Source organism: Chelonoidis abingdonii, chromosome 5, assembly GCF_003597395.2.
Source record: "Chelonoidis abingdonii isolate Lonesome George chromosome 5, CheloAbing_2.0, whole genome shotgun sequence".
In the NCBI taxonomy this organism is placed as follows: domain Eukaryota; kingdom Metazoa; phylum Chordata; order Testudines; family Testudinidae; genus Chelonoidis; species Chelonoidis abingdonii.
This window is the reverse complement of record NC_133773.1, coordinates 29,013,049-29,025,353: the sequence shown is the minus strand read 5'-3', so window position 1 is coordinate 29,025,353 and position 12,305 is coordinate 29,013,049. Positions and strand designations below refer to the sequence as shown.

General features: G+C 37.4%; 1 protein-coding gene across 3 annotated transcripts in view; it reads left to right on the top strand.

Moving 5' to 3' along the window:
- Nucleotides 1–9,656, top strand: part of LARP7 (La ribonucleoprotein 7, transcriptional regulator) — a 34,395-nt gene extending 24,739 nt beyond the window's left edge. For all 3 annotated transcript variants that reach the window (XM_032769740.2, XM_032769739.2, XM_032769741.2), the window contains exons 11-13: nucleotides 1,459–1,618; nucleotides 2,708–2,799; nucleotides 9,248–9,656. In XM_032769740.2, coding sequence (XP_032625631.1) covers nucleotides 1,459–1,618; nucleotides 2,708–2,799; nucleotides 9,248–9,328 — 333 coding nt within the window. In that variant the 3' untranslated portion in view covers nucleotides 9,329–9,656. The remainder of the gene's footprint in view (nucleotides 1–1,458; nucleotides 1,619–2,707; nucleotides 2,800–9,247) is intronic.
- Nucleotides 9,657–12,305: the final 2,649 nt, after the last annotated feature.

Genomic DNA, 12,305 nt, shown 5'->3' with positions numbered 1-12,305 from the left:
CATGATGTAATATAGTCAAGAGGATAACAAAAGTTTTGATCTTGTTTGTGTAGATAAAATCAAACTGTGTTAGACTCTGGTATTTTCAGATATGTAAATCAAATTACAAGCATCAGTCTTTAGAAAATAAATGATCTGACCTATGACTAAGCATGAAAATTCTCAGGGGAAAAGAAAGGACTGTGAACATATGAATTATAATAGAAAATCACTCCTCATCTTAACTATGGAGTCACAACCATGACCAGAGGATAAACAGGGCAGACATAACATTTTACAGAATGTTACACAAAAATATTATGATGTTTTGGCTTACTTTAGGAAATTATGGAAATATTCTGTTGCTGGTCTAGGTTACATAGTACATTCTTGACAGGTATATGCAAAATACATTTAAAATATATGCAATAAGCCAGCAAAAGGTAACATTATTGCTTAAACATTTCAATTCTGATTACCAACATGTTGTTTCATGCTACTGAGTGGAGGCACTTTTCAGAAATCAATCAATAAGTAAATATTCCTGTAAAATTAATTTTGGTAGTCTGCATAATTTTCTGTGGAAATGTTATGTGGGAATACCAAACTTAGGGGTGAAAAGGTTTTGTTTGGACCACACATGGTCTTGTCAGCCTAGGTGCTCGGGGGGGGTTCAGATTTAGCCTTGCAGCTGGAGGGTTAAAAGTAGTGCCTAATTCTTGCATAGAAACAGTTTTTACTTGCAGTACCTGCTGTGAATGAAATTGACTAGGAATGCGTGATCCCAGTTAATTTCCCTCACAGCATGTTTCACAGGTAAAGTATTTGATTGAAAGAGTGTGTGTGACTCTTCCTTCTTCAGCTGCTGGTGTCAGTTTTCAGGCAGAGATCATTTGGTATAGGAGAAAAGGAACTCCAGTATCCACTGTCCTGTACCATGTACTGATTTCCTAACTTCTTCACTGTTCTTGAGGTTTTTCTTTTCATTCTCCACAGTCATAACCTTAAATAAAATATTTAGGCATGGAAATAATTTATTTTTGTTGGACTAACATGTGAAATGAAAATACTATTGCATTACATAATTATTCTTCTGCTGTCATCCCTCCTAATGACTGTAAAGAACATCAACAAGGGTTAGCTTTTGAGTGCGTTCATAATAGATACAGCCTGGGCTTGGGTTCTTGGGACACATGCAACTCTGAGGTAAATTATATAGTTCTCAATCTAGTAAATATTGACTATTCAGATATTTTCTTCTGAAAATGTAATAAATATTAGCCAGAAATTATTTGACATAAGATTCGTTTATTAATGTAATAAAGTTCCACTTTCACTTCCTTGTAACTGACTTTAGAGAATATTTCCCAAGCCATTGCTCCTTTGTATGCACCTTGGATTTTCAAAGTACAGTATTTGAAAATACTGCAGTTTATTTTTGTTCTGGCTAACTTGTCTGAGTTCTCCTTTGTGCCACAGGATGCTCTGGCTATGATAGCTGATGTTGCTTATGTTGACGTGCTGGAAGGAGACACAGAGTGTCATGTTCGGTTTAAAACTCCTGAAGATGCACAGGTTGTAATGAAAGCACATAAAGAAATTCAGATTAAAAACAACTGGAAACTTGAGGTGCTAACTGGTAAGATGTTTTTTAAAATGTATGCATGAGACACAGCTCCTAGGAGCTAAGAGCAGGACTGTTGCTGCATTTTAACTTTATTGCTGATATTCAGTTAAGATACTTTTCTGCATCATGTATAAATTATAGAATCAATATTTTGGTTTTATATCATTTTCTTGTCGCTATTCTCCCTTTTCTACAAAAAATAAAGCATCAAAACCTCAAACATATAATGTCACTTTTTCTTTGTCAAACTGTGTTGGTATTTTAAATTGGTTGCCTTAACCAGGCCACGTAACTTTATTCTTACAAGAGTGGTCTTTTGACTTCAACTGGCAGATCACTTTTTTTTGGTTTCAGTGACAATGGACAGTTGTCACTGCAGTGAACCGTATTCCTATTCCACTCTTCAGGCTCATAATTACAATATAAGGTGAAAGGCAAGTGTGTGTCTCTAGAACATTTGGAATAATGAATTTTATGGAAATTTATGACTAGACTAGCTGACTAAACAGAAATAGCTAAAGTGATAAAACTGTCTTAGTTTGTATGCAGTTATACTGGTATAAAGACATAGTATACTTTGCCTTAGATCCCTTTCTGGGTTTGTAGCGCTCGCCAAGTCATTGTTTAGGATTTTTTTTTTTTAAATCAGCTTATTGAAATGAAAATAAGTAACTTTTAACCATCAAAAAATTTCCCAGACTTGACCTCAAAACAAAGATGATTTTGGGGGAGCAAATTTCCTCTCTGCTTTTTTCCTCTGCGCCTTCCTCCCCCACATAAAAAATATTCTTTCAGATTAACACAAAGTCGGTGATTGAAGGTTTATATGTATGCCTAATGTTATATTTAAAACTACCTTTATTGAAATGAGCTTCTATTTTAAAATGAGGTTTTCCCCCTCTCATAATGAAAAGGGATTAACCTGTTCTTACACAGAAGTTCCTTCCTTGCTGAGAACTGAAGTGCTAAGTTTCATTCACAAATATTGTTCACGTGGTTATACATATTAAAATAAGTAGACCTGGCCATGACAGATAAAATGCTGCATTCTTTATACTGGATAACCTTGTTAATGCACTATCACTTCATGTGTATGTCAAGGTGATCATGAACAGCGGTACTGGCAGAAAATTTTGGTGGACAGACAAGCTAAACTTAACCAACCTAGAGAGAAGAAGCGAGGCACAGAAAAGGTAAAATGTTTGAATAGTGGATTGTCCGGATTTATATTTATTTTTGTGCAACAGTGATTGAAATGTGATTTCTGTGATCAAAAGCATGGGTGAAAGGGAAATATCTGTATTTTTCCTCCAACTTTGTGACCTTCCGCTCCACTTTCGTCTCTCATCTGATCCTGATGACTCGGCAGTAGATTTTACAGTCAAATGCTGCAGCAAAGTAGGGAGCACTTGGTTACTGCAGGGTCCAGTTGCTATATGTAGAAAATAAAAGTGAATCATTTACCCACTTAGACACTGGTGTTCTGAAGCAGTCACTGCTAATGAGTTTTGTGTTTGCATGTAGTTAAAGAATTCTGATTTCTGGTTCTAAAAGTTAAGACAGCTTTACATTTAATGGCATAAACCGATTGGTCTGAATAGTATTTTAAAGCTGCAAAACAGTGCATTTCAAATGGAATTTAAAAGGATTTATGTGCTGTTCCATGATAAAGTTAAGGAGTCTGATTATACTGGTGTTGCCAACTCCTCTGATTTTTATCACGAGTCTTTCAATATTTGGTGTTTTTCTTAAACCTCTAGCTCATGGTGTCAGGCAATTACAGGAGAATCTTGGCTTTTATTTAAAAGCAAGTAAGCTCACAGCGGAGAAAAGCTTGTAAACATGCTCAAAAAAACATTGTAAAAAAAATCAAATTTTATTTTTTTAAATTATTATTATTGTTATTTGGAGCATGACTCATGATTTTTAAGATTGAACCATTTGGATTGTATACATGGTGTTGGAGACCAGAGCATGAGGAGCACTCCCTGCTACATCTCTGCTCTTGTATGTGCACAAACTTACACATTTACTGTCTATGGATGAGATTCTGTGCTACACCAGAACTTGCAGCCCAAGAGCATGTTGGGAGACGGGGAGGGGGTTCAGAACCCTAACAATTCTAGACTGCTGGGGGCCAGAATGGTCCCAGTGGAACCTAGGCTTTGCCCATAATCACTACTCTTGCATAGCCCCCTAGTGTAGACACAACATCTGCTGACAGGAGGACTTCTGTCAGCATAGTAATAGTACCATCTTCCTGAACGATATTAGCTATGCTTACAGAAGCCCTCTTCTGTCATCATAGCTGCGTCTATGTTGGGGGTTTGGCCAGCACAGCTATATAGCCCAGGACTGTCTAAGGCCAGGTCTACTCTACAAACTTCTGCCACCATACAGTATTGCCAATCCCAAATGTTGAAAAATCGTGAGTCAGGCTCACCAAAAATAATGAGATTATGTAAAAATAATGATTTGGTCTTCCTATTTCTCTCCTGCTTTTTGAGCCTTTAGGGTGCAGTGGGGTCACATTTTGAAACTTTCTCCACCGCCAGGAGGGCTAGAAACTTGCTTTTTCTTTAAGAATAAAGGCTGAAATCATCATATATCCACTTGACTCCAGGAGCTGGGCTTTTGAGGAAAACAGTGATTATTCACTCCTTGTCAACTATTGAAAATAGGCCTCTTCCACCTTAATTGAATTGGCTTGTTAGCACTATGACCCCCCCCGGCTCCTTAGTAAGGCAACTCCCATCTTTTCATGTGCTATAATATTTGTTCTGCTTACTGTATTTTTCACTCCATGCCCCTGATGAAGTGGGTTTTAGCCTATGAAAGCTTACACACAAATAAACTTGTTAGTCTCTAAGGTGCCACAAGAACTCCTCATTGTCATTTTTTTAGTGATTATCATGAGAGTTGGCAACACTGTGATCTAGCAGAGGTGGGAAGAATTGTGATCGTCGAGTAACATAGCTGTGCTGACAGAACCCCTTAGTGTAGACACAGTTAGGCTGACTGGATACCAAGTGTCAAAAATTGGGATAGGAGGTGGGGTAATAGGTGCCTATGTGAGAAAAAGACCCCAAAATTGGGACTGTCCCTATAAAATCGGGACATCTGGTTACCCTAGGCACAGTTATACTGGCAAAATTGTAATATTGGTGGTATAGTTTATTTCGCTTGCAGAAGCCAGCATAAGTTGTACCGGCAAAAGTTGAATCCATCCTAGGAGTGCTTTGCTGCTATAATATAATAGTATAACTACACCAGAGAAGCACTCCTAGTGTAAACCTGGGCTAAGTTGCGACCCAGAATCTTAGTAGAACTGTGCACCTAAAATTCTCCTCCCACCTTGTTGCATCCCTTAAGCCACTGTTTGTTAAGGGGTTCTTGGAAAATATCATGTAACTGTCATCTTCAGTTCCTGCCCTGGGGAATTTCTCCTTTGCCTAGATCTGGGGCTTTTAGAGTCCCTTTACGCCACTCTGTCCCCTTTACCTTTTGTATAAGGGCTGGAGAAGGGATGAGTCTCACCTTACATCTCTTACTGCCTTGCTCGCTATATATCCACTGCAAGTAAGGTCTTCTGTTTGAATTTTAAAATAGCCCTTTTGTTTTCACTTGTAAAACTGGAAAATCATCTGGTTTTCTTGACCAGTCTGTTTCCCAGTTGCATATATAGATGAAAAGGAAAAAATCCTGTATGGCTGCATTGCTGCTTCCTTCTTCAGGTAAAAATGCTATTAGAGGCAGTATTTTTTTGCAAATAATATTCTAATATATCATATAATTACTGAATGTTCTCTGAGCTCTCACATAGGTAAAGCCACCATACAGGGATTTGTTGTTGCCATTTTTTATTATAGATTTTATTTTATTTTATTTTTGTAAATCAAGGGTTTGATTTCCCCCCCAACCTCCCAAAGGTCCTGAGCTTCCATTGACTTGAGCTGGGGTTGTGGAAACTCAGCACCCAAGTTTCTAGAGCTTCTTACCTTACTATCTTCACAACATTTGCTGTGCAAATTGATGTACGGTATCCTGTAATGTGTAACTTATCTAGGCTTGCAAAAATAAACTCTCAGTTCTGCCTAACAATAGCAGCAGCAAAAGGTGCAAACTCTCACTCCTCCCCCTCTCCCATCACCTTTCAACCCAGAGAGGTGTTAGCTTCAAAGCCTAGTCAGGTCTATTTAAATGCTAACATTGGTAAGTAAGGCTTTTTGAGACGAATGATTAACGGAAGTCAAATAACTTTAACTCTTTCACTCCTCTTTGATAGTCTGTGTTCCAACTGCAGTTTTCAACAACTAATATCTGTTTTTTGCCCTGCTCATCAGTGTTCATTTATAACTGTCAAAACTTTGTTAAAGATCCTTCAGAATTAGTTGTTTTTCTTTAAAATCACAATTTAGGAAAGCAAGAAAATTATTGTAATAAAAACTTTGATAATTAAGGCTGTACAGTTCATGAAGACATTACAGCTAAGAACTAATATTGGGAATGGGCAACGGGATGGATCACTCAGTTACCTGCTCTGTTTATTCCATCTGGGTGCCTGGCATTGGCTACTGCCGGAAAACAGGATACTGGGCTAGATGGACTTTTGATCTGACCCGGTATGGTTGTTCATATGTTCTTAGCATTAAAGTGATTTAAAATCCTATTTCTTTTGTAATTTACAAGTACAAAATTAGTCTGCTTGTAAAGCAGTTTACAGAAGTGTTAAATATGAATCTTGTATAAAAATACATGCACTTTATATAGTCTGAATAGGATCATAATTCTAGTTAGAAACTCATCTATCATAATTTAAAATGATCTTCCAATTATATGAATGAATACTGAAGGTCACGATATATTGAAAAGAGTATTTGTCAGACTTACCTGGTACTTGGCTCTTCTCTAAAGAATTAGGCATCAGTTTTGTTCACTCTACATCCAGCTTAGGCTCTGCCTATGTTAAATAAATTTGCACCAGTGTAATGTTTGAGCACCGATGTAAAGTGGGGCTTACAAAGCACTACCATCAATTCAGAACAGGGCTGTGTGCTCATGTGGTTTCTACTGCGGTTCAAGCGCAATAGTGTGAACACGCACAATTGGTTTAGTTTAACAATTTTATATTCATATAAGCAAGATAGGTGCAACTTTAATTATAGGTAAGGCTTTACAGTGGTGCCCAAAGTTAGCTGTACCGGTGTAAGCCCTGCTGTGTAACTGCATCAATGTAGTTAGTGGTGCAAGTTTCCCTAGTGTAGGCTGGGCTTTATTCACAAGAACATCTGTCTTCCTACACACTTTCTACCTAAACTTGAAAGAAATTGAGGTACTTTTGTCTATTCCTTATTTCTTTGAATTTTCTCTGCTTCCTTTAGTATATTTCATCACATGACATTTGGCTTGTGTTCTGGAGGATAGTGAGGGTGCCATGGAGTGAGTCTATACTTCTGCTGTTGCGGTACACAGGGCCTATCTACACGCAGACTTGCACAGGTTTAGTTAAATCAATGCATACCCCAATATGGAGACTAAATGGCATATATCAATTTTGACTCAATATCCTCCAGAACACAAGCAAGATGTCATGTTTGTGTGGACAAGACCACAGTTTTTTAAAGTTGATGATTTAAGATAATTGACAAGATTCTGTGTCTTTAAGTGAATCTGAGCAGAACTTGTCTGTCTTTGCCAATGTATTAAGGCCCTAAAGATGTACAGTGTATATATGTAAGATTACTTTTTTAAAAGTAAGTTTCTTGAAAGAAAAAAAAAGATTGCGTAGATGTGAGTCACCATGGATCCCAGTGATGGCAGAAATTTCCTGAAATTCTCACTTTTGTTTAAAATAGACTTTTGTGGTGTCCCATTTAATTTCTTCAGATTGGAGACAAAAAAGCTGAATTGTCAAGCTGTTAACTTAACTAGTAGTGCAGTTTGCTTCCCCCAAGGGTAAGATATGAGCATTTTTGCATTTCATATTACTTTGGACTGAGAGCTTTTCCCAGCTGTTGTTCTTGATCTCCAAGGAATGAGGGGAGGTTTGCTGTTGCCATGTGAGTTATGTGGTGTGTGCTGTGATGAGAGAGGGGTTGAAAGTATGAGTAGAAATGAAAGAAAATTTGCAGCTCACATGTTAGTTGTGGTTTGAAAAACTAAGGACCTCTCTTGGACTGGCCTAATATTTTGAGCCAGTGTTGAAGAAGAAAAAGGGTCCTCTGGTCAGTGACTGGACAGTGGATGACAGAATTACTTTCGTAGGGGAGAGTTCCCTGGGGCAAAACAATATCCATTTTTTAATTCTAAGTTGTCCCTGTGTCTTTGTGGTGAGTTCTGTGTGCTGCTGTGGAAGAGACTAGGTGTTGGTTTCCTGGCTAGGCTATCCAGGGCTGGGAGTGCGGAGGATGTAGCATGCTTGATCTGTAGGGGAGCTACTGCCTCACATTCATTACTCTGCATCAACTCTTGTGGCTCAGCTACAAATGAAGGTAGAGCTCCAACAATGGCTCTGTCTATCCTCCCTCTGCAAAGGTGGTAAAATAAGTTGCCATGACAGAGAGCCTCAAGGGCAGTGGAACAGGGTTAGGGGAAAGGTGCAAGGCCCTCTGGTCAACAACGCAAATAGTTGTTAGTCAGGTCTTCTGTTAATGGCAGTAAAAGATGGGACTCAATCCCTTGGAATGTTCATTTTTATTATTATACTATATATAATGTAATATCCTTTTTAAAGCTATACATGCAGCCTTGGATTTTGAGGTTTGTTTGATTCACAGTTTTTAAAAGCTATAAATGCTTATTTCTAAAATGTACAATCAAGTCAAATTGAAAGGTTGAGAGGAATTGTCAGTAATACCACAATTTAACATTTATAATTTCATACGCCTTACAAATATTAACTAACCCTCAATACCCTGATAAGATGGGGACTATCTCCATTTTACAGATAAGGAAACTGAAACACAGAGAGGTCATTGATAGAACTATCATTTGAATTCAGGATTCCTAGGCCCAAGCTCATTCCTGTGGCCAATACTGTTTACATTCAGATGAATAGTCATTTGATTTGCAATACATAATGCACTGTTTTCCCAATCTAGAGGATGGGCCTCCTTCTGGTTTTCAGTCTTTTCTCTCTCCAGAAATTGACTCTAGAAGATGACATAGCATTCCTGGCAAATTTATTTCTTTAAGGTTTGATCCTGCTATAGTTAAGTAAGAGCCTGAAGCCTCAAAGTTCTAGTCTATTTAAAAAAGGTTGTGTTTGAGGTCTTTGGGTTGTGTGTGTTTAACTATCAGTTCCTTTCCTCGCTCGCTCCCTCCCTCCCCCCACATTGGATGGGACACTGGGATGGAATGTTAAAGACACTAATCTATCCAGAGATTAAGGGAAAACTTTGTGCTATTTGTGTACTTTGTGATGGTTCCTATATGCTACTGATCAAAATGATATCAGGAACCTCTTCATTTTTGGTATCAAGACAACTATGCTCTGTACAGATTGGTTCAGTTGTTCAAAGTTTAGTTCTTTTCTGTGAGACCTGCTAGTCTGAATATGACTTTGATATAAACCTGTAATCTGAATGCAGTTTTTCTTTCACTCTACTTTAATGTTATGTTTTGTTTTTTGTTTTTTTGTAGCTGATTGCCAAAGCTGAAAGAATGAGACTTGCAAAAACACAAGAGACAAGTAAACATATCCGCTTCTCTGAAGATGACTGACCTAAAATTGATTTTATTCTTTAAAAGAATATTTAAAATAGTCACTGCATGTTTTAATGAAACCATAAACTGTTCTTACGAAGAAGTCAAAAACCAGTCAGTCCATTTGCTTCATAATGCTTCAGTGTGCAATTTTATTCTAAATTCCGTTTTTAAATATGCTGAGTGTTTGCTGCTCCTGAGCCTGTAGGTAAAGCTTTCTGGGAAAATGTATCAAACAAGGTCTTGCTTTGTTTTACATTTAGTTTTACTTCTAATGAATTTTTGTATATTGCAGTTTTATAAACTGAATTACGGAAAAGAACAAATAAAATGATTTAGAAATTGACTATTAATTTGACTTCTCTTTTAAAAAGATCAGCAAAGAGTAATGTGAATAATAAAGCTAATTTATGTTAAATAAATTGAGGTCTCTGCTTCCTCCATCAAACTCTGGAGGAAAAATGTAGAAAGAGTGAAATTATAGTAAAAACTGGATAGATAATTTATCTAAAATCATATTTAAGTACTTTAGGGTTGTCAGAATATTGGACTATCACAGAGGCGGTGGGCAGGCTGAAAGAAACCTACTAAATATGCCAAAAATTAACTTAACACCTCATTCCTTAAAAGATCTTCTTTGGAACAAGTTTTGCAAGCATATCTGTGAGGAAGGTAAATAAGAAAACATTTACATTTATTGTTTGAGAATTCTAGTTCCATAAATAACTCCTGTTTATAGCTGAAAGTATATATATTGTGCAATTTATGTGCTAAGATACAATCTAGTGCACATAAATATTTCACATTGCATTGTAGGTTGACAGTATGAAATATTTTATAGCATAATTTTATTTCTACAGCTTGAACTGTGGGTTTCAGTTTTGGACAGAATAATGGTTAAACGTATATGATCAACCCTAATCTTTGATCTCTCCATTAATGTAAAGAGAAGTTCACACCTTTGTTTGTGCTTTATTGTTTGTGTCTGCAGAGCAAATAAGACACTAACTCGTTGATCTATAAAATGTGAACACTGCTAGTTGCAATCAAAAGGGTGAACAATTTGTTTTAAAAATAGAGGTATGTTCCTAAAATATCAGCATAATCTATTTCAGGGGTAGGCAACCTATGGCACACGTGCCGAAGGCAGCACGCAAACCAATTTTCACTGGCACTCACTGCCCAGGTCCTGGCCACCAGTCGGGAGGGGGTTCTGCATTTTAATTTAATTTTAAATGAAGCTTCTTAAACATTTTAAAAACCTTATTTATTTTACATACAACGATAGTTTAGTTATATATTATAGACTTATAGAAAGAGACCTTCTAAAAATGTTAAAATGTATTACTGGCATGTGAAACCTTAAATTAGAGTGAATAAATGAAGACTTGGCACACCACTTCTGAAAGGTTGCCAGCCCCATATCTATTTAAATAAACTAAGTCAGTGAAATGCATCGATTTTCTGTGCCCATAGAATGTGTTGCTGACAAATTACAGGAGCAGTGTAGGTGTTTGTACTAGCCACGCATACTGTGCTGGTGATATCAGTATATTTCTGCTGTATGTAGTGATGATAGTTCATGATGCAACACCAAGCCACACAGTTCAGCCATTATTGACAGCCAGTGTTACACAGTCATGGAGAAGAGGGAAGCAGATAAAAGAAAAGCATGGGGAAAATACTAGAAAAGGAGGTGACATTAGATAATACAGAATTTACCAATCTGGGGTGGGATAAAACTGGTTCAGAGAGGAATGGAGCAGAGCAATAGAAGCAAGGAAAGTTTCCTGAACATAGAATTCCACAATTTGCTTTCTCATTGCATGCTTATTCCTGTGGCGTCCCCTACTGTGGTGTACTTGCTCCAGGAACAGTGCTGGTCTGGTAGGCAACTGTTCATTGGCACAAGCTTCTGTCCTTTGCTCTCCCACACCATTCAGCTCAGCCACAAGAGTGAGTATATGCCTAAGAACCAGCAGTGCATGTGACCACACCCCAAGCAGTATTTAGATGTAGCTATCAATGGAATGAAGGAGAATAAGTGGGGAGAGGGAGCGTAAATTAGGAGAACAAAACGGATTTAAAATAATGACAAAAAATATGCAGGAAAAAATACATAAGTAAAAAATTAAGACTAGAAAGAGAAAATGGACAAAAAGAAGAGAGCATGACTAGTGGTTCGAGGCTGTTGCACAAGGGGATGTAAGGAGATGTGCTAAGATGTGCTGTGTTTTAAATCCTCCTCAAACAAAATCAAATCAGCCTGTGAGTTCTCTTGGAAGTTCTCTTATTTGCAGCTTTTAGGCTATTAAAAATCCTAACAAATATATAAAATGTTTAATTTTCTGCCTGGTAAAACATTTCATTATAAAGCAGCGATATTGTTTCCTTTTGCTGAACCTTCCATGTTTTGCACAGAGCTGAGATGGCAGTGGTCTGTAAAATAAACCATGCATCCATCTTTAGTGCCACGGATTGATTTATTTTACAAGTGGAACCTTCCCTACCCCCTCCTCTCCATGTTTACATTACCCTAAGCGCTTAAACAAGGAGTAGTGTGTTTCCATTTTCTTTATTTAAAGTCCTGCTTAAATATATCATATGCCCTTGTTGAGCTCCAAACCCAATTGAAATCAGTGTCAAAACTCCCATTGACATTGACTTCAGGTGGAGGTGGTGGTAGGATTCCATCACATGCTCTTTCTGAAGAAATCAGGAATTTTGCCACTGACTACAAATGGACCAGGACTCATATGCACAGACTAAGTATGAGCCATCTGCTCTTCCATGGGAAGAATAGATGTAAGTTTGTCAGAATGGCTTACATGTTTTTTTAAGGTTAAATTTTATAATAGTTGCTCTGTTTGTTCTTGTGCCTTGCCACTGCAATAAGAGGATTCTGTCTGTTGGAGATAGATGTACTTAGCAAGACTATCCCAAAACAAAGATGTAGCCCTCTCTTTTCACCTTTTTGTCTTTCCAGTGGAGTGTA